Source organism: Chlamydotis macqueenii, chromosome 1 (assembly GCF_036417535.1).
Source record: "Chlamydotis macqueenii isolate bChlMac1 chromosome 1, bChlMac1.mat, whole genome shotgun sequence".
Lineage (NCBI taxonomy): Eukaryota > Metazoa > Chordata > Aves > Otidiformes > Otididae > Chlamydotis > Chlamydotis macqueenii.
Genome location: NC_141556.1, coordinates 119,354,216 through 119,380,020, shown reverse-complemented (window position 1 = coordinate 119,380,020; position 25,805 = coordinate 119,354,216). Strand labels below are relative to the sequence as shown.

General features: G+C 39.8%; 1 protein-coding gene across 2 annotated transcripts in view; it reads left to right on the top strand.

Moving 5' to 3' along the window:
- The window catches only part of DSCAM (DS cell adhesion molecule), a 401,860-nt gene extending 376,998 nt beyond the window's left edge, over nucleotides 1-24,862 (top strand). For both annotated transcript variants that reach the window (XM_086739932.1, XM_086739937.1), the window contains 3 exons: nucleotides 1,776-1,973; nucleotides 5,368-5,670; nucleotides 23,899-24,862. In XM_086739932.1, the coding sequence (XP_086596058.1) occupies nucleotides 1,776-1,973; nucleotides 5,368-5,670; nucleotides 23,899-24,239 (842 nt within the window). In that variant the 3' untranslated portion in view covers nucleotides 24,240-24,862. The remainder of the gene's footprint in view (nucleotides 1-1,775; nucleotides 1,974-5,367; nucleotides 5,671-23,898) is intronic.
- Nucleotides 24,863-25,805: the final 943 nt, after the last annotated feature.

Below are 25,805 nucleotides of genomic sequence, written 5' to 3'. Positions count from 1 at the left end.
GCACAGGCTAGTCTGATCCTTCTGCTTAACACAGACTCAGCTAGAGCTGGTTGCCCAGGACCATACCCAGATGGCTTTGGAGTATCTCCAAGGATGGTGACTCCACCACCTCTCTGGGCAACCTCACAGTTCAGTGTTTCCTGAAGTTCCGAGGGAAGCTCCCATGCCCACTGCCTCTGGTGCCATAACTGGGCACCACTGAGAAAAACCTGGCTCTGTCCTCTTTGCATCCTCCCTTCAGGTATTTGTATATGTTGATGAGACCGCCCAATCCTTCTCTTCTCCGGACCAAGCAGCCCCAGCACCATGCCAAGAGTTTTCCCACCAGCACTCTTCTTCTGTCATTCATGTCTTTTCTCTAAGCAGGCACGAAGCTCACTTCTGGCTACATGACAGCCATGTGCCAACTTTCCACAGCTGGTACAAGCGGTGGTTTATACTGACAGGCTGGTCACAGCGTGCCAAGAACAGTTTTGGATGCTATCCATCTGAGGTAGCTATGTATTGCACTACCAGAAGGATCAATTATCTGTGGCATGGGGTTCATATTTTTCCACTGCTGCAGGGGGAAGATGTGAAATAGGAGATCAAACCATAGCTGGTGTTTGTAAAGAAATACCTTGTTTCTTTGAAGCAGCAGAATACAAATCCTTACTGGGAATTCTTAGGCAGAAGCAATGCCTAAGTCATTATCTGGGTATTGGTTTTTTTTCTTTAAATTGCTTCTGCTGAAGTCTCTTCCTTCAAAGACTGACAATTTCACCATTTGAACGTCAAGGAAATTTTAATAGATTTGAGTTTTTGATTTCTAATACCCTTTCTCTCTATTGTTAGTAATATCCTTTCAGAAGCTTTGAAAAGAAATCCTTCAGTGCTGATTTAGTCACTTTCTGTTTGCTACATAATGAATTTTCTATTCCACTTGCATTGTTAGGGAGTACAAGCCTCACTTTTACAGGAGAACTATTCATTAACAAAATTAAGGAGGTCAGTTTTGGCAGATAGCTCACTTTTACTCTCTTGATCCCCATATTATCTCTAGAATAATAAAAAATAAAACATTGCTGACCTTAGACAAGTAGCAGATTATTTTTACAGTTTGAGAAATTGTATTTATTTACTGATTTTTTAATACAGTCTAATCTTTATGAACCTGCTTCTAGTGAAACTCTGATGGCACTAATACAGGTTATGTTTTATGTCTTGGCTACTTTTTAAAAAAAAACCAGGGAATCTATTTTTTAGCTGATTAATATTGTAACATAATAAAAGTATTAGTAAAATGTCCAGAAAAGGAAATTATATCACCACATTTCTGAGCACATTTGTACAAACCGAGAGCATATACCTGGTGTAGGGTGTTTCTGAGGGCACATCTACACTGATAATTTACCTTAGACTTCACTTGAGATGTGCTGTGAAATCCCCGGTCAGACCTACTTATCTTGTGCTCTTTCACATGTCAAAGTGGTTTTGGTACTGGAGAAATACTTATATTGAAGTAAAGGGATAACAAATACGTCAATGGGAGACTGGTGGGGCTCTCAGCTCTTCAGTTGCACACTTTTAAAAATGTATGGTTTCATTAGAAAGAGGGTATTTAAAAAAAAAAAGTGTTAACAGTTTGGTAATGAACAGCACTTTTACTGTTCATTTTTTCCCCACAAGTAATATTTTGTGGGGGTTTTTTTAACTAACATGATTTCAGTGGCCATCCCCTTCTGCCAGGGCTTGTTTCCTTATCAGTTCAAGAGCCTCTCTGTTCTCCACCGCAGATCCTACCACAAGGAGGAGTGCCAAAACCGGACCCACAGCTCGCAACCGCTATGCTAGTCAGTGGACCCTCAACAGACCTCACCCTACCATATCAGCTCATACCCTCACCACAGACTGGAGGCTGCCCACCCCCAGGCCGGCAGGGTCAGTGGACAAGGAAAGCGACAGCTACAGCGTCAGCCCCTCACAGGACACAGGTACAAGGCTCTCTGCAAGGCTGCGCTGTGAAAATGGGACGGCAGTAGATGCAGTAACCTTCTTGGTCCTTGATGTACTTCGTTTAGTGCCTAGGTTTCATTATTTTTTCCTTGCTATGGTGTTTTTCTGTAGGCTATTTATAAGGGGTGCTGCAGAGGCATATAGCGCTAATGATAACAAATATTCTGCCCGTGGTTTGTCATGCCACACACGCATACTGGAGTCCTTTGAATGATATGGTGGTAATTTTGCCTGTCGCTGAAGGCAAGAGTAGGAGAATTTGCTGCATGAAACGGCATTGGCCAGGCAGGGGCAGTATTAGCAACCAAGAATAGGCCTGAGTCACAGGTGGAATGGTTTTAACGTCGGAGCTACATTGAGGTTAGTATTTTCCTTTTCCCATTCATGTAATATGTTCATAGTGTTTATTCTAAGCGGAAAATATGAGAGGGAAAAATCTGAAATTAGAGTCCAAGTCAAAATCCACTCATGTCACTGAATACTGCAGCAGCTAGCTCTGATTTTCCTGAGAAATAGCATAGGTTTTATTCCTCTAGATGATAAGTGGGGAGACATTGAATACATATTCTACCTGAAGTCTTAATCTCTTCTTGATGTCTTTACGTTATAAATGCAATTGTAACTGAAAAAAAAAAAGCTTGCTTCTCTGCCCTACACTGAACAAGTGACACAAAAAAAAAGTAAATCAATAAATGATTAAGCAGAAGAATAGTCATGAAGCAAATCTAATAAAGGTTAGATATGAAGAAAGCTAAAATAATATTCAAGGGTATGCCTAACAGAAGTGAATCCAGGCTTACTCTGGCCTCCTCACAAGCAATTGCCTACCTTCTACCCTGATTTTAGAGGAAAAGTATCACATGAAAAAAACTGTATGTTAGAGCTACAAAGCAGTAGGTGTGACTGGCCTTTCACCATGAAAACCAGTATGACTGGTTTTATTCTGTCTATAAGAACAAGCATTCTTATATATAAGCACTTGGATATAAGCACTTCCCTTATATCTAGTAATTTATAGATTGGAGTTCTCATCTTTTCAAAATTCATTCTCTTAAACTTGCAGACCCCTGTATTGCCTCCATAGGGTAATGGCACTCAATAGATAGCTCTAGCCACTGACAAACTTCATCTGTATTTCTGAAGGTAGAATTATCATAAGGCGTTAAGGATTAACTCTAGCAGCTATACAGATACAAATACAAATAGCAAATGTTATCTCAGAAAACATTTTATAGACATTCCAGATATCAGGTACACTTGCTTGTGTTCCAACATTTTGTCGCTCAAGGATATTTTCCAATGCATGTGGCAAAGGGCATAGAATTCCATTTGCTGTGTGGTTTAATAGACAAACTATATGCAATTTTGTAGCCAAACTTCATAATCTATCTTTTAACATGGCTACTTTCCTACTCTGTGTCTACCCTTGAACACACAGTGATTTATGTAAGGGATAGCAAGCTTTAGATCATCCTCAGGAAAGCTTTTCTTGTGCCAAAATGTAGCTCTATTATTCCCCTTGGCTTCTGGGAAAAGAATAGAGTCAGTTTAATCTGAGTACTTCAGAAGTTTAAAATTTCCAAATAAATATTATGATAGATGTAGCCAAATTATGTGTTCAAGAATCAGTTGAACTAATGTGCATCTGTAGTCACTTTTCCAATAAGGAGTTCGGTTTTCTAAATCTAGTTGATGCAGTTGATATTTGGCAGAACTTAGCACTTCTTACTAAAACAATTCCAGGTTTACAAAGCAGTAGCTTTTAAGCTTAGGATAAATTTATTGCAGCAGTTCATACCTGTAACTAAGTTTGAATGTCCTAATTAGAGGCCAGTAAAAATTTTCTGATGAATCTAGATTTCATGAAGCTCACTCTGGGCTTGGATAAACTTTCATCACATCTAAAGTAGGTGTTCAAGCAGGTTCTTCCTGGAATAGCCTCCCTAGGGCATTGGATATGGAAAGCTGCAGGTCCTGACCATCATGGACCAAACTGGGAACTTTGCATGACCGTCGTATTTACGGACACTGCTCTGTGACCCTGGGCAGCTGCAGCCTTCCAGGATTTTGCAGTTGATTAGAAATTAGGAAATATATTATTTTGGTCTGATTTACAAATCAAATGTGAAAAACAGAATTATGTTTCCTGTGGAAAAAACAAACAAACTTGTTTAAGTTCTAGCCAACTCAAAATCTTAAGTTACAGCATATTGTAGAAGTACTTGTCATTTTACATAATACATGGTCCTGTTTACAAGTGGCAGGAGTGTTGTTCTTCGTGCACAATGAAAACTGAGGCAAGGATCCCAGCACACAATAAAAAAGATAAAGATTTGCAATAACAACACAGTAGCCTCGGGCTGCTATAGGAGTTCCATTTTTATGAATTAGCTATTACATTGTGCCTGTTTATTGAACATCACCAACAATGTCTGAAATTGTACAGATATCATGATGAAACATGACTTCTGCCCAAAGAACTTTTGAAAGTTCTCTGATATTCCAGCTTGCTGATGGAGAAGTGTGATAGGTGCAACAGACTAGTGATTTTTCCCCTCAGAATTGAGCGCTGTGTTTCCAGAATGCTTTTAAATGTGTCAATAGCCATTTACATCTTCAAGGATTGTTTAAGAAATACCAATATTCTCAGAAACTCTACATCAGAAGACAACAGCTTGTAGGTCATAATAGTCCCCATTAGCTTCAGCATCATTGAAAAAAAGCACCTGAATGACTGCAGGCTGGTAGCTACCAAATGATATTGCTTTATTAAGACCTTTGTTCCATATGAAAGGAGTTAGTATTTTACCTGGTGTCTGAGACAGTCAGAGACAGTGTCTGAGTGATACTGTGTTTATATTTGGCCTTTGTCCTTAGGACTTTCTCAAAAACAAGATATAAGAAACAGGTACGGAAAGACTATCCTTTCTCACATAGACATCATCTCACTGAAATGTTTCTGAGATATATTAAAAAGATAATGTAAAGAAGCTGTTCCTCATTTTGCTACATCTGTTCTGTGGGTTTCTAACATTTTTAAGGCATTTAACTTTTAGATAAATTATTTTTTGTGAAAAAATAAGCTATTTCATATATTAAAGGTTATTTCTTCTAAATCAGTAATTTAATGCTAAGCCACAAAATGCTGCTGGCAGAATAAGACTTCACTTTAGATTATCTGTAATTATCAAGTAACTGACTAAACTAAAAATTGTGCAGATGTTTATAGTGAAGCAGACTCATTTAAATCACCTTGATAATTTCAAGGGCTCTGCATTTTGTTAAGCAATACTATCATGTTCATAGCTTTTCTTCTAAAAAGGATTGTGCAGATGTTTTCTTTCTCTTGTTATTTATATTTCTGATGTTTAGATCGAGCAAGAAGCAGCATGGTCTCCACAGAAAGTGCCTCCTCAACATACGAAGAGCTAGCGAGAGCATATGAGCATGCAAAAATGGAAGAGCAGCTGAGACATGCCAAGTTCACCATTACAGAATGCTTCATATCAGACACATCGTCAGAGCAGCTCACGGCAGGGACTAACGACTACACAGACAGTCTAACCTCAAGCACGCCATCAGAGTCGGGGATTTGCAGGTTTACCGCATCCCCCCCAAAACCTCAGGATGGAGGGCGAGTGATGAACATGGCAGTTCCAAAGGCACATCGGCCAGGTGAGACCCTAGAGGTAATGTTTTGGTCCTTGGGGTGAGCATTTCACCTCATGCCTAGGCTAGTTAACAGGAGACGGCGTATGACAAGGAAGAAAGAAGGTGCACAATATATCCTGTAGCTACTTACAAAGATAATTGCTTTTTTATTCCAGCTGATATAGCATTTGAGTATATTCCTCCGTACAAATAAAAATGAGGAGCTTGGAAATTTAGGAAGAGACATGGACTATCTAGGGCATCAAGTCCATTCCTCTACAGCTGCAGCCATCAGGCAGTAGACCCTTCTGGGATAAATAAGACTATATGGGGTACATATGCCCATCTCCAACTCAAACTACCCACTAATAAAGCGTGTCTAACAGCAATACTTTGTGCTTGAGAGCAAAGGTTTCTAATCAGAACAGTTACAAAGACAAATTGTGGAAGATGTACTATCCCTTCTGCCTTGTATATTGTCAAAAATGTAATAACCTTTCGGTGATGTTCTTGAGCTGTTACACTCTCTCTTTGGCATCTCGTAATACCAAACTAGGATTTTCTAAAGAGGGGAGAATTAAAAATTGAGAAAATTCAGACATTGCAATAGCTCAAGGGATATAGAACCTTCTACCTTTAGAAAAATTTAAACCCACTCCGATTTCTTACTGATTGAAGGGGCCTGAGGGTCATCCATCTATTGGGCTCAATCAAATTTTCAGTTCACAAAAAACGCTGTTTGTAGTGGTACCCTAGTGCACAATAGCATAGGTAGATTATTTGTGATACTCTGAGATCAAATACATTATAAAATCTTCTCAGAAGATTTGTCAGTCTTTGTCACAGAATACGTGATGTGATGTTGTGAAGGAGGATTCAAATGGGAAAAAGGCATAATAATATTTGTGTGCTTTCTGAAAGCATAATTTATTTTATTTTATTTTATTTTATTTTTAGTTAGTATGTACATTTGCTAGTGTGGGTGGGGCTACTTATATACACAGAAAGTAATTAGTAGTGGTCACATGTGTAAAAAAGAGTAATGAATAAACTATAGCCTTTTGCTTAATATACAACATAAATGGAAAAGCAGTTGTTGTGAGGACAGAGGAATGGAAGATAGTCAGTGGTATCAGAAAGATCATTCAAAAGCAGGACCTGACACTGAAAAAAAAAAAAAGCATAAAGGATTTTGCAAGAGAAAGCTAAAAGGAGAACATGGGAAGAAAAAGACTAAGGAGAAGGCAGGAAGTTATAACAGACAAGGCAGGAAATTAGTGCATCATATAGATAAAAACAGAAAGTAAGTAGGAAATAAAATAGTGTGAGAAATTATTGATTTCTACGTAGTCACAGAGTCCTGGGTCCACAAACCCAGGAGCTGTAGAAATAGATAAAGATAGAAATAACTTTAATTTCTAACAAAAAAAAAAAGTAAGATAAATATTTGTACTTGCTGTGCTAAAGGGAAGCATCTGCATTCACAGCGAAGTCAAAATTGCAGCCCTCTCCTTCCAGTCAGTCAACAAACATTTTTTTTATCATTTATTTAACAAATAGCTTACTCTCTTCTTTTCATGTTCCAAATACATTATTTATGGATATTTAGTGTTTGGAAATATTCTAAAATATTCCATATAAAACTTATTTTCTTGAGGGTATACAGCACCAAAATTTGGTCCCTGTACTTGAGTTAGAAGCTTCCGGGGCTGGAACATCATCAGAGCCCCTCTAGCAAATGACAGACTCGTAGCCATCTTTAGCTCTGTTTGTTTAAATGGCTTGAATTTGTACCTGCTTTTCTTGATTAGATTTAGCTTTCCTTTGTGGTAAGAAAATTATATGTATTAAGAAATTGATAATTAGCATGAGTACTTTGAAAAAAAATTGAATGTTCCAATAGAGCAACTTGAATGTTGGCCCATAGATATTGAATGATATGTAGTTAAAGGTTACTTTCTGAAAGGCTTTAAACAAAACATATGGGCAGAAAGAATTTTCAGGTGTAGCAGACAAAACAATATTTTTAGTATTCAAATCAGTGAGAAAAGACTTACAGGACGTCTTTCTTCTCTCACCCATCACTTCAGAAATTCTGTGGAAGTAATTAATAATTCAAATATAATTAATCAAAGTAACTACATTTGGGAACATGGAGAAGAAATCAATAATTTAAGGTATTTAGATTAAGTAGAAGAGAACATCTGAGATGAAACACTGATTTTGCTTCTTTAGCATATCTTTATTCTTCCTTGAAGTCAGTCTTTTCTTTCAAGGTAACTTTTACCTGTTTTCATGGTGTTTTGCATTCCTTCTCCTTCAGCTTGATCTCTTTCTTGTACAATGTGACTTTCAATAACTTACGCCTCCTCCTTCCTAATTTCTGATCTCAATGTTCAAACTGCCTGTAATGCTACCTGCTGCAACTTTTATGGTTGCAATAAAGGTTTAGGAGTCTGCAATATATTGTATTTGTTTTTCAAAATAATCCCCAACAATTATAAGATAATCTCAGAAAAACTGTAACAAAAAGTTGTTTTGATAAATGGGACATTTTGAAACTAATCTACCCAACGGCAAGGCTGCAAATTTACTCAGGAAAGGTAGCAATGGAGTTTATTCATAAAGACTTTCTCAGTAATAATTGAGCTATTACAGCACCTACTTCTTAGCTTGTTGCTACCATAAATGTTTGGTGTGAGCAAGCAAAACATTAGACCACTGAGGTGTGGCTTCAGAAGATCTTCCTGTGAGTTTCTGATGGCATCCCAACTCATGTCACTAGTTGTTCATTTGCTTTTTCTGAGCATCTCATGGGAGTCTTTTGTACCTGTATAGTCAAGCCTGCTGATTAAACCATCTCTTTCATCTAACAGGCAGCATTTGAGACCTCAGGTTACTCCAAACTGAGATAGTTAATGATTAGGAGTATGGAACGGATGCTTTTTTGTTGGAGGAGAAAAAGGGGTCATCAAGATTCAATGACCTGTTTTTGGGGGACTGACTTGCTGTGATATTCTGTACCATTTTCATTCAAAATTGATTCAAAATATGTGATCAGCCCATCAGCTTGAATTACATTTGGATGACTCATGAGATGTCTAGGCATGCTTAGTAATTGATCATTTCTAGCGATATAACTATCAATTAAGACTGTCTTTTCAGAACTTCTACACATTGCACACAACTCTAACTCTGTAATTAGTAATGCATGATAGTTGATTGCTTCATATTCTAAGCCCGCTGTAGGTCTTCTAATAGACCTTTTCCATTCCAATCAGCTGGTGCTGCAGATTCTCACTCAGGTCAGCAGTCAAAACTGCTTCTGACTTCTGGATTTCTACACCTTTTTCCTGATATTTAGTTTACAGAAACAAGAATCAGTTTCATTAAGTCAGCTTAGACATGGGAGCTAAAAATGCAAAGATTTTGCCATGAAACAATAGTGATTATTCTATTAACAAAAAAAAGAAGAAGAATCATACCTAATGTATATACTTATGTAAATAGTAAATAAAGAAACAGAATGATTTTGGCATACTGAATCGGAGACATGCACTGGGACTTCAGAATGATCTAGATACTTGGCATGGTTATTTTTTTATAATTCAAACTGTCAAATATATTGTAAGGAGGCTCGGACCTCGTTCTTGAAGACAGGAGTGACATTTTCTGTCTTCTAGTCTTCAGGCATTTCTCCCTACCAGTATGATCAATCAAAGATTATTGAGAATGGCCTTACAATGACATCCGCCAGTTCCCTCAGTACTTATAGGTGCATCCCATCAAGGCCTATAGATTTACATATGTCCAATTTGTTTAAGTATTCCCTGAACTGATCCTTGTCACCAAGGGTAAGTCTTCCATGCTCCAGACTCTTACACTGATCTTTTGGACCTGGGATTTCTGAAGACTAGTCTTGCTAGTAAGAACTGAGGTAAATAAGGCATTCAGTACCTCATCCTTTTCCATGTCCTGTGTCACTAGATTCCCTGCCATGGGGCCACATTTTCCCTGACCTTCATTTTGTCACCTATATGCTTCTAGAAGCCTTTCTTGTTGTCTTTGACATCTCTGGCCAGATTCAACTGCAGTTGAGCTTTGACTTTCCTAACCATATTTCTGCATGCATGAACATTGACTCTGTATTCCCTGCAGGTTACCTGTGCTTGCTTCCACCCTCTGTGTACTCCCTCTTTGTGTTTGAGTTTTGCCAGGAACTCCTTGTTCCTTTATGCAGGCCTTCTATAATTTTTGCCTGAGTTTCTACTCATTGAGCTTGGAGGAGGTGATCCTTGAGTATCAGTCAGCTTTCTTAGACAATGAGGCTACTTCTGGTTGTCTGTACAAGCAGCTGTGGATGTTTTCTGCGTCATTGTCTTGACACTAGGCCAAAACTTTCAAGAATATCAAGAAGGTGCTATTGAGCAATTTTCAATTAAAATATTTTAGGAGTTGGATTTTTCTTAAACTTTTCAAAAGTCATAGCTACAGGAAACTGAACAGGAAAGTAAGATTTTTAATTAATTCCCACAGTCAGTGTTTTGAAAGCATGTCTTATGCATTTTTGCGTTCTAATCTTTACAACTCCATAGACAGCTTCTGCATAGCTTGTACGATTGTAGAATCATAGAACAGTTTGGGTTGGAAGAGACCTTTAAAGGTCATCTAGTCCAACCCCCATGCAAGGAGCAGGGACATCTCCAACCAGATCAGGTTGCTCAGAGCACTGTCCAACCTGGCCTTGAATGTTTCCAGGGATGGGGCAATCAACACCTCTCTGGGCAACCTGTGCCAGTGTTTCACCACCCTCATTGTAAAAAATGACTTCATTGTATCTAGTCTAAATCTACCCTCTTTTAGTTTAAAGCCATTACCCCTTGTCCTATCACTACATGCCCTTGTCAGAAGTCCCTCCCCATTTTTCTTGTAGGCCCCCTTGAGGTACTGGAAGACCACTATAAGGTCTCCCCAGAGCCTCCTCTTCTCCAGGCTGAACAGCCCCAGCTCTCTCAGCCTGTCCTCATAGGAGAGGTGCTCCAGCCCTCTGATCATCTTTGTGGCCCTCCTCTGGACTCGCTCCAACAGGCCCATGTCCTTCTTATGTTGGGGGCTCCAGAGCTGGATGCAGTACTCCAGGTGAGGTCTCACCAGCGTGGAGTAGAGAGACAGGATCACCTCCCTCAGCCTGCTGGCCACACTTCTTTTGATGCAGCCCAGGATGCAGTTGGCTGTCTGGGCTGCAAGCGCACACTGCCGGCTCACGTTGAGCTTCTCATCCACCAATATCCCCAAGTCCTTCTCAAGGCTGTTCTCAATCCATTCTCTGCCCAGCCTGTATTTATGCTTCTGAAAATGAAAGGGTGGATGCAGACCTGCACATGGGTTTTTGTGGACTTCACAGAGCTGGCAAACCTAATCTGCCCAGGCCTTGAAGCTGACCCACTGCACATAGTGACCGTTCTCTGTAAGTCATCAGAATATTCATGTGTCTTAGGGGGCACATTAAAAGAGAAATTGTAAGCATTCGAGATAGCACAGCAGTATTTTAAACATTTGGGACAAATAACATCCTTTAGAAAAGTAAGTCTTCAATTTCTAACCTCTATGCAGTGTTAATACTCTTCATGGTATAAAAATCGTATCAATACATTGTTAGCATTGCATCTTTCTCAGCACCAAAACTCCCAGAAGTTTGGGATTATGATTATTGTTCTCCACCCCACAGTTGTAACTAACTAGATGTTTGGTTAGCAAGATCGAGTCCTCAAGGAATAGGCATACTGCACAACCATCTCGACAGTAGATTAGGTCCTTCCAGATCAAAACTGAGGCACTTTTTCATATAAATATTCAGAAATTTCAACACCCAAAGTTTACCTGAGAGGTTGGCAAATGAGTTAGTCCTTCATCCTCCAAAGCTGCCATCAAATTTGCATATAGAAACAGAGTGGAACAGAAATTTGAAAGAAATATACTCTCATCCTGCCTCCTACTGTGTCATCAAAGAGTCTGTGATGTAAAAAAGTGGAAGATAACTGTAGAGGTTAAGAAAGTTTTATAATAGCATTTCTCTTCTCTTTTTTAAAAGTATTAACCACAAATTGAGTTATCATAACAATTATTCTTAACTGCAATAAACATCGCAGTAGCAGTTTATTAAAAATAGATTCCTGTTATTATAATTTTAAATCTCAGTAATAGCCTCAGCCAAGAAGCCTTTTGGGTTTTTTCCTCTCTTTACTCCTAAATTATTGTGCTTGAGAAAAGAACAGGTATTAACTGGGAAATATTTTGATATTTCTGTGCTTCCCTAGTGCTATTTATGTCTTTTTTGTGGACAGACCACTTATTTGCATCCTCTGGCAATGGAATTCATGCTTGGAAGAAATAACATCTGGTTCTTGAATAGGAGATATCTAGAAAGTTTTCATCAAGTCTCTTGCTGTTTGCAGAAATCTCTCTTTCACATAGGTATCGCAAAACTAAGACCCCCAGATTATGTTTTTTTCTGATCCTGATCAGCACTAGAAAGAACAGCTTCAAATATATGATGTTATTCTTAAGGGTCAGAAACTCCTCTACAGACTTTCAGCTGATGAAAAGAACTGGTTCAGGAAGAAACCTACATGTGAGTGGGGAGAAAAGGCACTTGCAGCCTGGCTGGCAGACTCTGAAAAAAAAAAAAAACAACATTTCCCAGAGGCTGATTTCACAGCCATGAGTGGCAAGAACACCCCATAGTTCCATAGGCAATCTGAGTGCTTTCCTGGGTCCTTAGGCCTACAGGAAGCAGGAGAACCAGTTTGCTAAGCCCCTGCTCCACTGGGAGCATTCTCCTCTTGCTGTCATTGCGCCGTTGGTTTGATGTGCAAGAGCAAAGCTCCATCCTCTGTCCGCCAGCCCTCCTGCTTGGTCTTTCCGACCCAGAGGAGATTTGGCCAGCAGCCACCACCTTCTTGCAGCAGCCGGAGGACAGGACAGGCCTGCTCCCAGTTGAGCTCTCCATAAGCAAGTACGGACACTTCTTTGGTCTAGGTTTTTCAGCTGGGCACCTAAGTCAAGTGGCCTAAGTCTAGCTCTAAGCCTATTGCATATTTCCTAGGAAAGACATGAACACTGGTCTAACCTCTCCAGCTTTGCTGAATGATCAAGTTCTTTCAATATTTAAGATGCCTTAATTAGCATTCTTGACCCAATTTACAAATTTCTTGCTGCTTTGACTAATCCTGCAGACTTGAGCAGTAAAGTCTTAGCTTGTAGACAAGCCTTAAGCTACAGAATGCAAATACTTTATTAAATAACTGTTTACAAGGATCCCTTAAAATAGAGGCTGGACATCACCTGCAGTGCATAAATGTTGTTTTAAACATGCAAGTCAAGACACAAATCTTCTTTTCCAGTATTCAGTCGCTACAGCTAAAAATAAGCTGCTTAGCACAATAAGGAAAATATGAAGCATGCAGTAATAGAAAGCATGGTATATTTCCAATGTCAGCCCTGTAACTCGAGATAGAAAGACGTGAACTCTTTTCCACTGATTTGTGAGTTCAAGGGTGAAGGAGCTGTTTCGCTCCTCTACCAAGGCAGACAAGTGTGACATAGTGATGGAGTCTGTTTAGAGACTTGCTTTCTATTGAAAAGTTGCTGACAGCGCACTATAAGCTGAAGCAGTAACTGAATCCGATACAAATTCAGCCACTGGGGATTTGTAATGACTTAGGGCCTCCAGCTCACCTTTTGCCTCTTTTTCCCATGCCTTTATGTTCTTCTGCGTTGACTGAAAATAGAATTGTACCGTTCCACAGTTTCCAGATCCAAAGCTGAATTTCTTGAAGATACAGGAGAATCTACACTTCACCTTTTTTGTTCAGAAATCCCACAGAAGAGTAAGAAAAGGATAACATATGGATTGGTTTCTTTTTTAGTTCTACACTTGTAGTGTCTGGTTTCACATAGAATATAATACATACATATGAATATATATGTGTGTATACACACTGTATGTAGTGTGTATATAGAATGAAGAAATCATCATCCTGACTCGACAACTGGCAACCGAGATCCATTTCTGAGAGAACCACACAAGGAGACAAATGAAAATAGGAGGGTGGGAAAACAGCAAGACGGGCAGAAGAGTTGTACATGAGAAAAATAACTTCTTGCCTATGTTTTCAACTGTAGTAAATACTCTTAGCATGTCTCTTAACTTAATTTGTATGTATACTTACAGGTACATGACAGATTCTGAAATTACACCCCTAGATAAGCACCTCTAACGATATTATATTATCTTGTACCTGTAACATATTCTTTTTATTTCCTATTGCTCTGTTGGAAAACTAGGAAGATGTCACAAAGAGACAGACTGTGCCATTTGCTTCTTACCATGGAGATCACATATCGGTGATGAGAGTAGATTGTCTTTATCCTGTCTCGGGTTTTATTTCCACAGAGTATCAGGAGCTTTTTCTCCTTCTGCTGTGAAAAGCTGAATGTTCTGCTAGGATGAAAACCTTTTAATTTGACATGATTATGTTCTTGAAATCATTGGCTTGCGTTATTTTTCTGGTGCATTTACAGAGAGGAAGGTTTACACTACGAGTTTTTTAATCTTGCCACTACAATAAAAATGAAGCTGAACAGGTTCATATCAGAAGCTAAAATGTTATGAGATCAGGAAGGAGAACTATCAGTGTGAATCATGAGTTTAAATATGGCAGCTGTTTGGTTACAAATACAAAGTTTCTGTGTGACTGTAATGTGAAAATTCCAATTTAGGCAGTATACAAGATACCTGAAATCTAAATTCAATTCATTAATGAGAAAAGTAATTTAAATTATTTTCACAACTGTCATCTGTGAATCAGTGATACTGGTGTTAGGAAGATTTGTTTGATTGTTTTTTTATTAGAGGAGAGAAACAACTGGTACCAGTTCCTCAGGGAGTTTACTAGGAGTGTGTAGCAGCACAAATATATTTTCTTGTTGCTATCTAATGTATTTGTTACTTTGATTTGGGAAAATACTGCATCTCAGACTGTGCTGGTTGGTAATACTATTGGTTTTTTTGCTTTCTTATAGATTAAAATACGCTAAGGGAAACCTTTCAAGGATATCCATTTCCTATATTTTTATTATTAAAAAAATGGATTTAATTTTCTTTTTTCTAAAGCTGATTATTTGCTTTGTGGTCTTTTTTTTTTTCTCATCTGCTGCAACTATTAAAATAGACTACCCATGTTTTCTGTAGGTTTAGAAGCATCAGTTTCAACTGTACTTAGTGAAGAGTTTTATGCCAAGAGCAAGGATTACATTTATCAGTAAATTTTCAGCTACTATCATGTTCTTAGAGTCATAAAAGCAATGTTAAATTTCTGAAACTACCAGGAAATGTTCTGAATCAAATCAAAGGTGTGGTATCCACTTTAGTTAAAACAATAGAATTTTAGAGCAGTTCTGTTAAGAGCTCATATCTGAGACCTCACTTCTACAGAAACTAGAAATAGCCTGCTCATGCCATTTTAGTTTTGAAAATGTCAATGCATTTCACTTGATAGTGTTGAGACATAGCATGTGATTTTTGCATGGCCTTTCAGTCAGCCCAAGGCAACCAGAAGCAGTTGTTTCCATACAGACAAGAACTGATCTAGCCTCACTTCAAGGTCCTTGCGGTCATCTACAGCTGTTACTGCTTTAAGTGTCTTCACACCCAGCAGGCTCTGCTCCTTCCCCGGAGCCACCGGATCTTAATGTAATCTGAAACCTATAGGAGATCTATAGGCATCTGAAAATGTAAACTAGTCTTACCTGCAAGAAAGACCACCCTTGTGCTCTTTTTTGAAAGTAAAGTAGAAACTAATATCTCTAGAGAAACAAACTTTTATTTTAATAGTACATTCTTAATCTGACTGTAGCGAGAGTCTTTGCCATCCACGTAAGGGCTTTTTTGAATGCTGACCTTTAAAGCATAGCTGTATGTACATGTGGATGTGTTTCAGTGCTATTCACATTTTCGTGCCAGCATCCTTCATTTAAATGTGAGAGCTGGACTTCTGGCCCCAGTGGATTAATTAACAAAAATGCCATGATGCACCTCGTCAGCATCACTCAGGTGATTCAAACTGATTGACATGTGGAGACCAAGTTACAGTAATTCATCCGTGAATATATCTTCAGCAGAGCAGCAGGGTATCACTGATAATGGTTTCCTTGTTGTAGCCTGACTTCCCCATAACGCTGAGTAGAGCTTTATGCTTACCCATAGCCTCAGCATGGTCAGGTTTAGCTGTGAATTTATGGGTATGGTGCAGAGCCTGTCGAGGTCAACAGAGTGGCTCCCATTGATTTCAGTGAACCGTAAGTATGGTTCGAACTCCTCACCTCTCCAACCTCTGTGCAGAATCTGGGCTCCCAAGATATCCCAGGAATAAACCCGTGAAGGATGTCAGTTTCCCTGGAGTCACGATCGATTTAACCCTCAACTGAAGTGATGTGTAATTGAACAGTTTCTATTCACTGCACCCAGGATCAGCAAACGAGTCTTAAAACTCCATCGTTGCTAAGTAGAGGCACCTGAGTGAGGGCTTCAGCAAGGCTTTTCCAGCCCAGCCAGTGGGCAGGAGACTGCTGTCTCAGAGCATCCTTAAAAATGTATGAAGCAGCTTGCGTGACAAGGTGAAGACAGAAAGGGAGAGCTCCCATACCTTACTTTTCTATCATCATTTCATTATTTATTGACAATTTTTCTGACTTTAGCTTTGGAGTGCATATTGATTTACATGGTGAGGTTTTACAAGTTTTTATAACTCAGACTCTGCATTAAGTCAAAACAGGAAGGTCTCAGTTCTAGAGGTGCACCAGCCCTGTGAGGCTCAACATGCACAGGGCATCTCCATAGGGTGTAAATCTATCTGGTTCCTGGAGTTAATCAGTTTTTCCTTCCTTACACTGCCAGGTCAGCAGCAGAGGGGCCCTTTAAAAAGATGTCAGCTCTCCTTAAAGTTACTTCTGAAAGGTACAAGGCATCTGACAAGTCTTTTAGAAGTGCAGCACTGTACGAAAGACCAAAGTTCTGCTTAGAGAAATACAAACAAAAAATGTACTTCAATTCCTGTTTCATTAGACCTTTCAGGAGTAGGCAACAATGCAATAATCAATGCAATAATCCTGGCATTCAGTTAGATGTAGTACAGATGTATGATCTCAGTTAAACTGTGAGAGTCATGCTTTTGCTTTAAGACATATTGATTAAGGACTTTTTCTTGGAATTAGAAGGCTTAAATTTAAATAACAAAATTAATCATCTTTTAGGAAAAAAAAATCCACATTAGTTGTAATCCTAATTTTCAGTCACTTAAACTTGATCTCCAGTAAGTATAAATCAACTTACAGTCTTGCAGAAATCAATACAGCTACTCTGATTTATACCAGTAGCAAATTTGGCTCCTGAACTACACTTTTACTGGTGTTTCTTAAAAGATAACTCCAATGATTGTAGTCAACAGCAACTATTGTTTTTATCTTGTGGTGTGAAACATAGCTGGTATTTTTAATGCTTTTATGAAAATGCCAGTTTTAGCAGATTACAACATATAACATTTAAATAAGTGTTATAGATCTTCAAATTATCTATGAGGTTGCAGTTTTCATAGAGAAAGAAAAATTTGTGTATTTAAAGTATAGCCTTGCAGGAGTGATAGGGAATTCTGGTTTTTCCATCTAGAAATGGGAAACCTGGCATATTTTTGCAAAGTATTTTACCTGTTTCCTGGCTGTGTGATCACAAACTTGAACAGTGTAAAGATGTGATTTTATGTCATATAAAGCAGCTTCTTCACTCATGAGAAAGCTATGTCCTACTGCCTCCCTCCTTCCTCTCTTCTGCTGCTTGGCTGCTTGCTAAGACTGTAGTTTAAAGATCCTTTATTCTGGATCACCTTAGAGGGCTGCAGAAGTCTTACATCCAGTTTTTGCATTGAAAAAGTAGGCTCAGGAGTCGTCTGTGAGCTCCTGAACTTGCTAATGGTGTGCTGCTGTTGACTGAGGGCGAGTTGAGGTTCTCATTCATTCGAGCAGTTAGTAATCTGCATGGGGAAATTTCACCTCTCTTTCCATTTCTGAGCAATATTGGCTCTGGAGAGTGGAGCCCTGTTATTGAAAGCATCCTTCAGAAATAATCCTGGGGGGAAAAACAAACAAACAAACAAACAAACCAACACAGGCATAAGGTAAAGAGTGCCTACTGCTTTGGTTCTCTTCATTTCATTATTCTCCAAGTTTCCAGCAAGTATCCACCTGACCCTTCAACTGGGTGCTGACTCAAAGGAGGCACCACCAAAGCTCAGCTGGATGCTGGAGCAGCTGCCGCCTGCACCCATCCACCTCCCCACTTCAGGGCAGGAAAGACTCTGCATCTGGAAAGGATCCCCTTGCTTCTCTTTGCAGCTGGCCACTTTTCCCAGCTAACAAGACGGGAGGGCAGAGCCAGCACCTTCACTGAGGCCCCACCAGGCTGACACATGCCTCAGCCAAGCAAGGAGGTGCAGGACTGATCCTCTTACCGCCCTGCTTGGCTGAGCAGGACACAGGATCAAAGCAACCAAACAGTCGGCTTTATTGCTCATTAAGTGTATTTATATCTGATGCTGCAATGTGCTGCGAGTCTTGCGGGTCTGACTCTTAGCCTGTCGGCGTGGGAATGATTGCAACATGGTGTAGACTGTTCTGCGGGTTCAGTCTGTGTGTATCCGCAGGATACATGGACAGAAGATGGACAGTGATGGAGCACCAGCCCATTTCAAACACTGACAGCAGCAATCGTAAGAAATGTTCTTGCTGCTATCGGTCCAGCTTTAGATCAAACTGATGCTGCCTAAGAAAGTTTTGCCTGCTAGCTTATAATGATGTGTCAGTTTTTGAAGTGACAAAGACCTCTGAACATCACTTGTGCTCTTTTTTTCATCAAATCTCTCACCTTGGCTTTGCAGTCCCTCCACCCTTTCCTCCTTTCTAATATAAGCTTTTCCTGTAGGTAGTCTTTCCTGAAAAACAGCCTGTGAGTATCAGCAAAGGCTTCACTGATTTATATACTCAGCTAATGAGCTGGAAAAGCCGACTAAACTTTTTAATCAGCATAAACCTGAGATTAAAACTATCTGTCAGCATCTCTGTCTCCCTTGATTCCTTTCAAAGGAAAACACAGTATCCCATCAGCGCTTCCCCTTCCAAACTCAGGACAAGCCAAGAGATGCCCAACGCGGTGGGACTCTGTCTTTGCCACTGCCTGTACACCCCCCAGCACTACACAGTGTCATGAAGAGTTGTATACTCAGGTCCCAAATCAACATAACTACATCAGCAAGGCACCTTACCTGTGCTAACAGAGCTGTGTGGATTCAATTCTGGCACGATCTCTGATCCCGTGAGATCATGCTAGAGAGGTCTTGAGGAGCTTTTTTTACCCACTTGCCTATTGAAGCTAGCTGTGTGAATGCCCTGTTCACCCAGACTTATTTTGCCTTTGTTAAATATCCTGTTCTAGTCACCAGTCTTACTTTATAAACTTTTCTAAAATAATCAAATAGCATGGGATTTCCTTCACGTGGCAACCAAAACTTGAAAACCGTCAGGGAGTCACCATCACTGAGGGTATGTCAGTTGGAGCATTGTGAAGACAAATTGGTTTTGCTTTAGTGGAAGTTATGATGGATGAGAAAATGCATATAGCCATCATGTGACAACTTGGTAGGGGCGTCCTTTTTTTGCAGTCTTTGATGATCTTTGTATTGAATGTAGCACAAATCCTTAGATTTTTCTGGAGCAGATGAAAGCAAAAATACTTGCAAGCTCTTTGGCATTTGAAAGAGGGATGAGGTAAATCTTTGGGGAGAACAGAGTGTATCTCAGCTTGGTTTAATTCAGCAAACAAGATAGCTATCCTGAATAAAATTCCAGAGGGGTTGAGCAGTGATGTTTTTCCCTCCATGTAGCCTGTCAAATTAATCCCAACCCTTCCCATATCTGAAGCTGACCTCCAAAAGAAGGATAAAAGTATCTATTGTTTTTGCAAAACATTTTAAATCAGCGTAGTTGTACTGAAATACGGGTAAATAATTTTTGCCCAGTGCTGCATTAACTCAGAGAATACTCCCTCTTTAGTACAATGTGTTGCTTTTGGTAAATATCAGAGCAAGTGACTTTTAGCATTTGTTTACAAATATTTAAGCTAACTTTTTTAAAAATGTACTTTAGTAAATAATTCATTAGAGGGTTGGTCACTCAGAAGAAAAAGACTGAGGTAGCTCTGACTTAAATTGCTGCATTCAGATTTCACTGGATGCTTATTATCTGTGTGCAAACTCAGTGTTTCTAAATACAGTAAATTTTCCTTTTTAAAAAATGCATCAGAAAACTATAGTTTTAGAATGTCTTTTGTACTAATTAAGCCAAAATGGATGAATTATTAAACATGCTCATTTTCAGTGCTCATGCACTTGAAAGGTTTGCTTTCATTTCTAATAAGGCACACACACCGCTGAAAAGAGGTAATTAGAGCATCAAAGGCAATGAACCATCCTGAAACTTCATAATGCTTTGCTTGAAAAAAAAATTATCATTCAGCTGAATAGCAAGAAGCAAAAAAATGCCTCTACTGTTGTGTCCAGAAGGATGACAACCAAAGCCTTTCCAAGTAACTCCATAGATATGGCAAGAGGCTTTTAATCTTCTCAAAAATACCTTCAGAATCGATGTAGGAATGGCAAAAGTGAACTCCTGTGGTTATATTTCAAAGACTGTTTTTAAGTCAGAAACACATTAGTTCTTATAAATCAAAGACTTTTTTCATCCTGTGAGACCGTTTCAATCGTAGAAATTAAGAAAAAGTTAACATTCCCAAAGTTTTACTTTTACAGTGATATTAATAATCTGCTTTGTTTTATAAGCAGTTGCAGGAAAATATGCTTCTTGCAGGTAAGAGGGTGCACTGGCACTTTTTGTGACAGGAAAATGTGTACATCTTATCAAATAATGAGAGTGCTCTGCGTAAACCATGTCAGAGACTGTGCATTGTGTATCCAGCTCTGGAGAACAAGTTACATTCTCTGGTTTCTCATTACTGCAATCCTGTTGGAACTTCGCCCCCAGACATTTAGAAAATTACAGTAAAATGACTGCATATTTTTTGCACAGATTATTGATTATGCTTTCTTAAGTAGATCTAGGGAGGAAAATAAGGTCCTTTTTACATAGCCTGAAGCTCTTAAATGTATGTGAGAAATGTCTAGACAGCAGCTTGAAAACTAATCTTCATCTCTGTAAGGTTCAATACTCATCTTTTTTATAGTCCATGCATATCCATCACGCTTGAGAGGTAGCGATGTGTTAAGATACAGAAGCGGCTCTCTGAGGCGACCCTGGGGGACTGCCAATGAGCCATGCTCCGGCTTCTGCTCCGCACCAGCTTCTTCCCAGACAGTTAACTATAAAAGAGAAAAAGAAGCAGTAAGGGGGAAATAACCCAACCGCTTTTAATAAAGCAGCTGGCATTATGCCACCTGGCATCAGCCCATCATGGCCGGTGTCAGGGCCACAGACATCTTTGGGAGAAAGCCCATTATTGTGGCAATAGAGATGGGGGTTCAGTGCAGAAAATTGGTCCTCTTCTGCTGGGGCTGAGAGACCGCTGTGTTACACGGGAGGCAACAGGCAACTGTGGCGGTGCAAGAGTAACCCTGCTTTCTGACCCTGGCAGTCTTTAAACATCCCTGGCAAGACGGAAGATGCTACTTAGGCACAAAGCTTTTCCACCTGCTGAAACTATTGCCATGTCAGAGGTGTGCTTTTCTGCCCGCCTTCGCTGGGGCCCTGCACAGCAATAACCCACAACCGAGGCAGCCAAACAAAGGCGTTCACCACCTTCGTTAGTGGGTCTGCATTAGCAGAGATGGGTACGTGGAGGCAGCATCGCCCGCTCCCACACTATGGAGGTACTCATCTCTCCCCCCACTGAGGAGGAGTGGGTAGCAATAGGGCTTCTTATTTAGGATCCTGTTACACTGCGAAAGATACAGCCACAGGGAGTGAGAGATACAAGCATTTCCCATCCAGCATTTCCCTGCAGCCCACAGGGAATGGTCTTTGGAACAAACGATCCCCACAACTGCATTTTGGAAGGATTCAGTCCAAAAGGGAATGTAGAAGCAAAATAACTGGGGTGCAGCATGAGTGGGCTGGGCATGGGGGTCTGGGTGCAAAGGGAGCCACAAAGCTGTTGGGCAGTGCAGACGCACCTGCAGGCAGCTCAGTTTGGTGCCTGTAGTTGAGTGAGTCGGTGCCTGCTGGTTCCTGTGTCCGTATCCTGACGTACTTTACCCCAGTGGCAGGTACATTGCTGTCCCAGCTGAAATAGATCTCATAGAATGAATGTGTTTGGCACGAAAGGTATCACAGGAAAATCAGGTAAATGAGTAAAACCAATTAATGCTACCACAATCCATTTCTCAAGTGGCAATCAGTATGATTATAAGCCTGAACGTTCCCCTCTCTCTCTCCAACCTTGTGTAAGTGTTGCCGTGGTGCGTATGTCAGCCTTGTCTTGAGATACGCACATCTTACGCTGTGGGGGCTAAATACCCTGTACCGTGCATCCCCGTTGGAGATGTAGCTAGAATAAAACGTATGGTGTCAGACAGTGCCTGGGGGATTTCTATAGGAATAAACAGTGATTCTGTCCAAATGTAACTTCTCAGCAGTTCTCTCTCTGTGACCTGAAATTATGGATAGAGCAGATGCTGTTAGTCTTTTAGGTAAGATTTGCAGTGCCTTGACTTAAATGAGAAAGTAAAAGAACTGTTTTATTTTAGATAATCGGGCAGCTTTTAGCTTGGTTAGGAAAAATGAAATTGTTATATGTTTTTTTTATTACAAAGAAGTGCTTTCCTGGTCTGCTGTTTATGCCACTGGCACAGGTCAGCCTTAATTTCAACTGCCATAAATAGCTCATGTAGATTCAGGTGTAGCAGCGCCACACACTTTAAACATTCAGGATGCACCATACCTGTAGATGAGACTACACTTTTAATACCAGCCATAAAAGGAAGCTGTATACTGCAGAGGTCTTCTGTAAAAAAGGGGAAATACTGCTCTTGAATGCACCTGTAGCAGAGCTTTTTCATACATAGACGTCAGGCTACACCATCAAATATTTTTAGAAGGGAATGTCGTTATGTGCATGATTGCCTCTCATTTCATTGAAGCAACTTTAGGAATGCCTAACAGGCAGGGCTAGAATAAATAAGCCAATCTTATTTCTGCAGCAGGTCTAATACATGCATAAGTATGTGGAAGGCAACACTCACCTCTGCCTAATTCCAAACAGCAACTCCAAGGCACCCGTTTGAACTCAGTAGCTTTGCAAAGGCAAATCCTCTGGACTGAGCAGGCTGCTATCACCAGGCTCACATAGAAATGCCCAGGAATCAGGAGAAATAATGAATAAAAGGTTTCCTTGACAATGCAGAACAGAAAGGAAGGTTGATGCAAGAGCTAAGGTGCCAACCCCAATGCAATTTGTTCCCACAAAACAGCAGAATATAGACGGCTGTAGTGGTAGAAAATCATCAGTGGTTTAAATATAGCGATGGTGAATGGTGGGTAAAAGTAGTTATTTTAGAACAAGAATGCTTTTCTGCTTTATTCAGAAATCTCTTTAAAACTATAGCCCTGACACTCATACATCCATTTTAAATGATTCAGTCATTCTACTCTAGATCAGGGGTCATTAACTGTAATTGTGAAAGTTTTCATTTAAAATGGAAAATAAGAAATGGAAATCTCTTTAAAACTATAAGAGCCTTCACATTTTCCAACTTTTGACTGAAAACCAAGACCTTTTCTTTTAGGATTTTGAGAAAAACTTCCTGGTCTTTTCTGTTTATCTTCTTCATGCTGTGAGTGCATGTAAAACACATCGGAAGTCTCATTATAGTCATTCTCCTACGGGAACAAATATTAATAGTGAATTCTTATGTATCTGCCCAAGAGGAGTTTGTTGACCCTTGATTCTGTAAGATCATAGCATAGTAAATGGCTGACAAACAATATATGAATTATCAATGCTGCAGCTGGACTGATTACAGATACTCCGCTTTGGTGGCCAAATCTGTCGGCTTGTCTCCCATAGCCAGTAGGTGAGCGTATCACGGTGTGTGACCACGAGTAAGGGTTTCTTTTTCACTTTTCCCTCCCTAGGTGATCTCATGCATTTGCCACCCTACCTTAGGATGGACTTTTTATTGAACCGTGGCGTGCAGGGCACGAGCAGAGACGTGGGTTTGGGGCAAGCCTGCTTGGAGCCGCAGAAAAGCCGAACCTTGAAGCGCCCCACCGTCCTAGAGCCGATACCCATGGAGACATCCTCCACGAGAGAAGTACAGTCATGGCAACCTGGTGCTGTGGCAACGTTACCTCAGCGAGAAGGAGCTGAGCTAGGACAGGCAGCAAAAATGAGCAGCTCCCAAGAATCCCTGCTGGACTCCCGGGGCCATTTGAAAGGAAACAATCCCTACGCAAAATCGTACACCCTGGTATAACAAAAAGAGCATGGCTGGACAGTGGCTGTAAATATTTACACTGAAAAAAAAAATTCCAATGAAAGCTACCTTTTTTTTATTGAATTCCAATATTTATAATTAAAGAAGAAGATTGCCAAAATATTTGACAAAAAAAAAATTACTAATATGAACAACAGACAGTGCAAAGACTCTCTTGCTTTTTTTCTGTCTGAGTGTGAGCTTCATCTGACTGGACATCTGAATTTTTGGGTAAAAGAGTCCAGTTTTCTGATCTTCACAAGCGTTTGTGTTTTTACTGATTTTCTACGAAGTGCATGGAGACTTAACTAAAACATTTTAACTGGAAGTTCCATCAGACAAGATTTAAAAGGGGAAAAAATCACAAAAAAAAAAAAAAATCACCCTATTTGTGAATTCAACAGGAACATTGATTTGGAAAAACAAAAAGTCTTTTGTCATGTTTGCACTTTTCTTTTTTTAATTAGAAAATGGGTCCTTGATTGTTCTTTTTTTTGTTGTTAATTAGGATGAGTGATGTCAGTGGAGTGAGGGGACTGATTTGTTTTGGTTTTTTTAATATTAATTTAATGAGACACTCTTTGCATTTTGTCTATGCGAAATAAAAGGGTCTTCTGCCTTTATTCGTGATGTCTGCTTCCGTTACCTTCTGCTGTATTTGTTTTTCCCTAAGTGGAATAGCCATGTCAGTACCGTACTCTGAACGTTGTCTTCTTGTACTTTGGGCAGAAAAGGAAAGCACAGTTCATAACTTTGCAAAAAAAAAAAAAAAAAGGGTTCACTTACCCAGAGCTTTTTTGCTACGATGGGGCAGAGAGCCAGAACGACTCCAGTCCCAAGTGCTTCTGAATCAAATTCACACAGGGCTCTGCATTTGCTTCATCTGCTACCAGGAGGCTTTCGTCCACCTGCAATATTTTTTGGATCAGAAGAAATGTGTTGATGTTACTTTACTTACTCCCTAGAAATGGATCTTTTATTCACTTGGGAGCAGCACTCAGAAATTAGTAGCCCTAAGAGCTACGTTGCTTACGTAAGGACTGAGGGAAAAAAAAAACAGCTTTTCCTGTAATAGGAGAAAGGGGAGGAAAAAGTTATTCCAGGTCTAAGATCAATGTGGCTTTCTTTAGAGGAAAAAATCTTTTTACGGGGGAGCTGTCAGCTCATATTACCTTGTTGCATCTTTTGATTACATGAGAAATAATATTACTTGTTTTATACAAAGCATAAATCAGTGAATACTACAGTTGGTGGGTTTAACACAACAACTTTTGAGCCACCTCGCTGAGTGCCTCCTTGCGTGTGTTCTGGCTGCCTTTAGGTGCCCTGACCAAAAGAACATGGTGCAGAGCATCCTGAATTAGTGCTAATGCAAACACGCTGTTCAGCGCTGGCTGGAAATACTAACTGGGCTCTGAAAGCAATAAAACTCGGTAAGTTTGAGCAGGCTGAGAAACTCCTGCAATTTCCCTGGCAGGTGACAGTGTGGGGACTGCTAATGCAAACATTTCTGCACCATGCTCAGTTCAAGCTGTTCTAAAAAAGAAAAATGCAGTTATGTAAAAT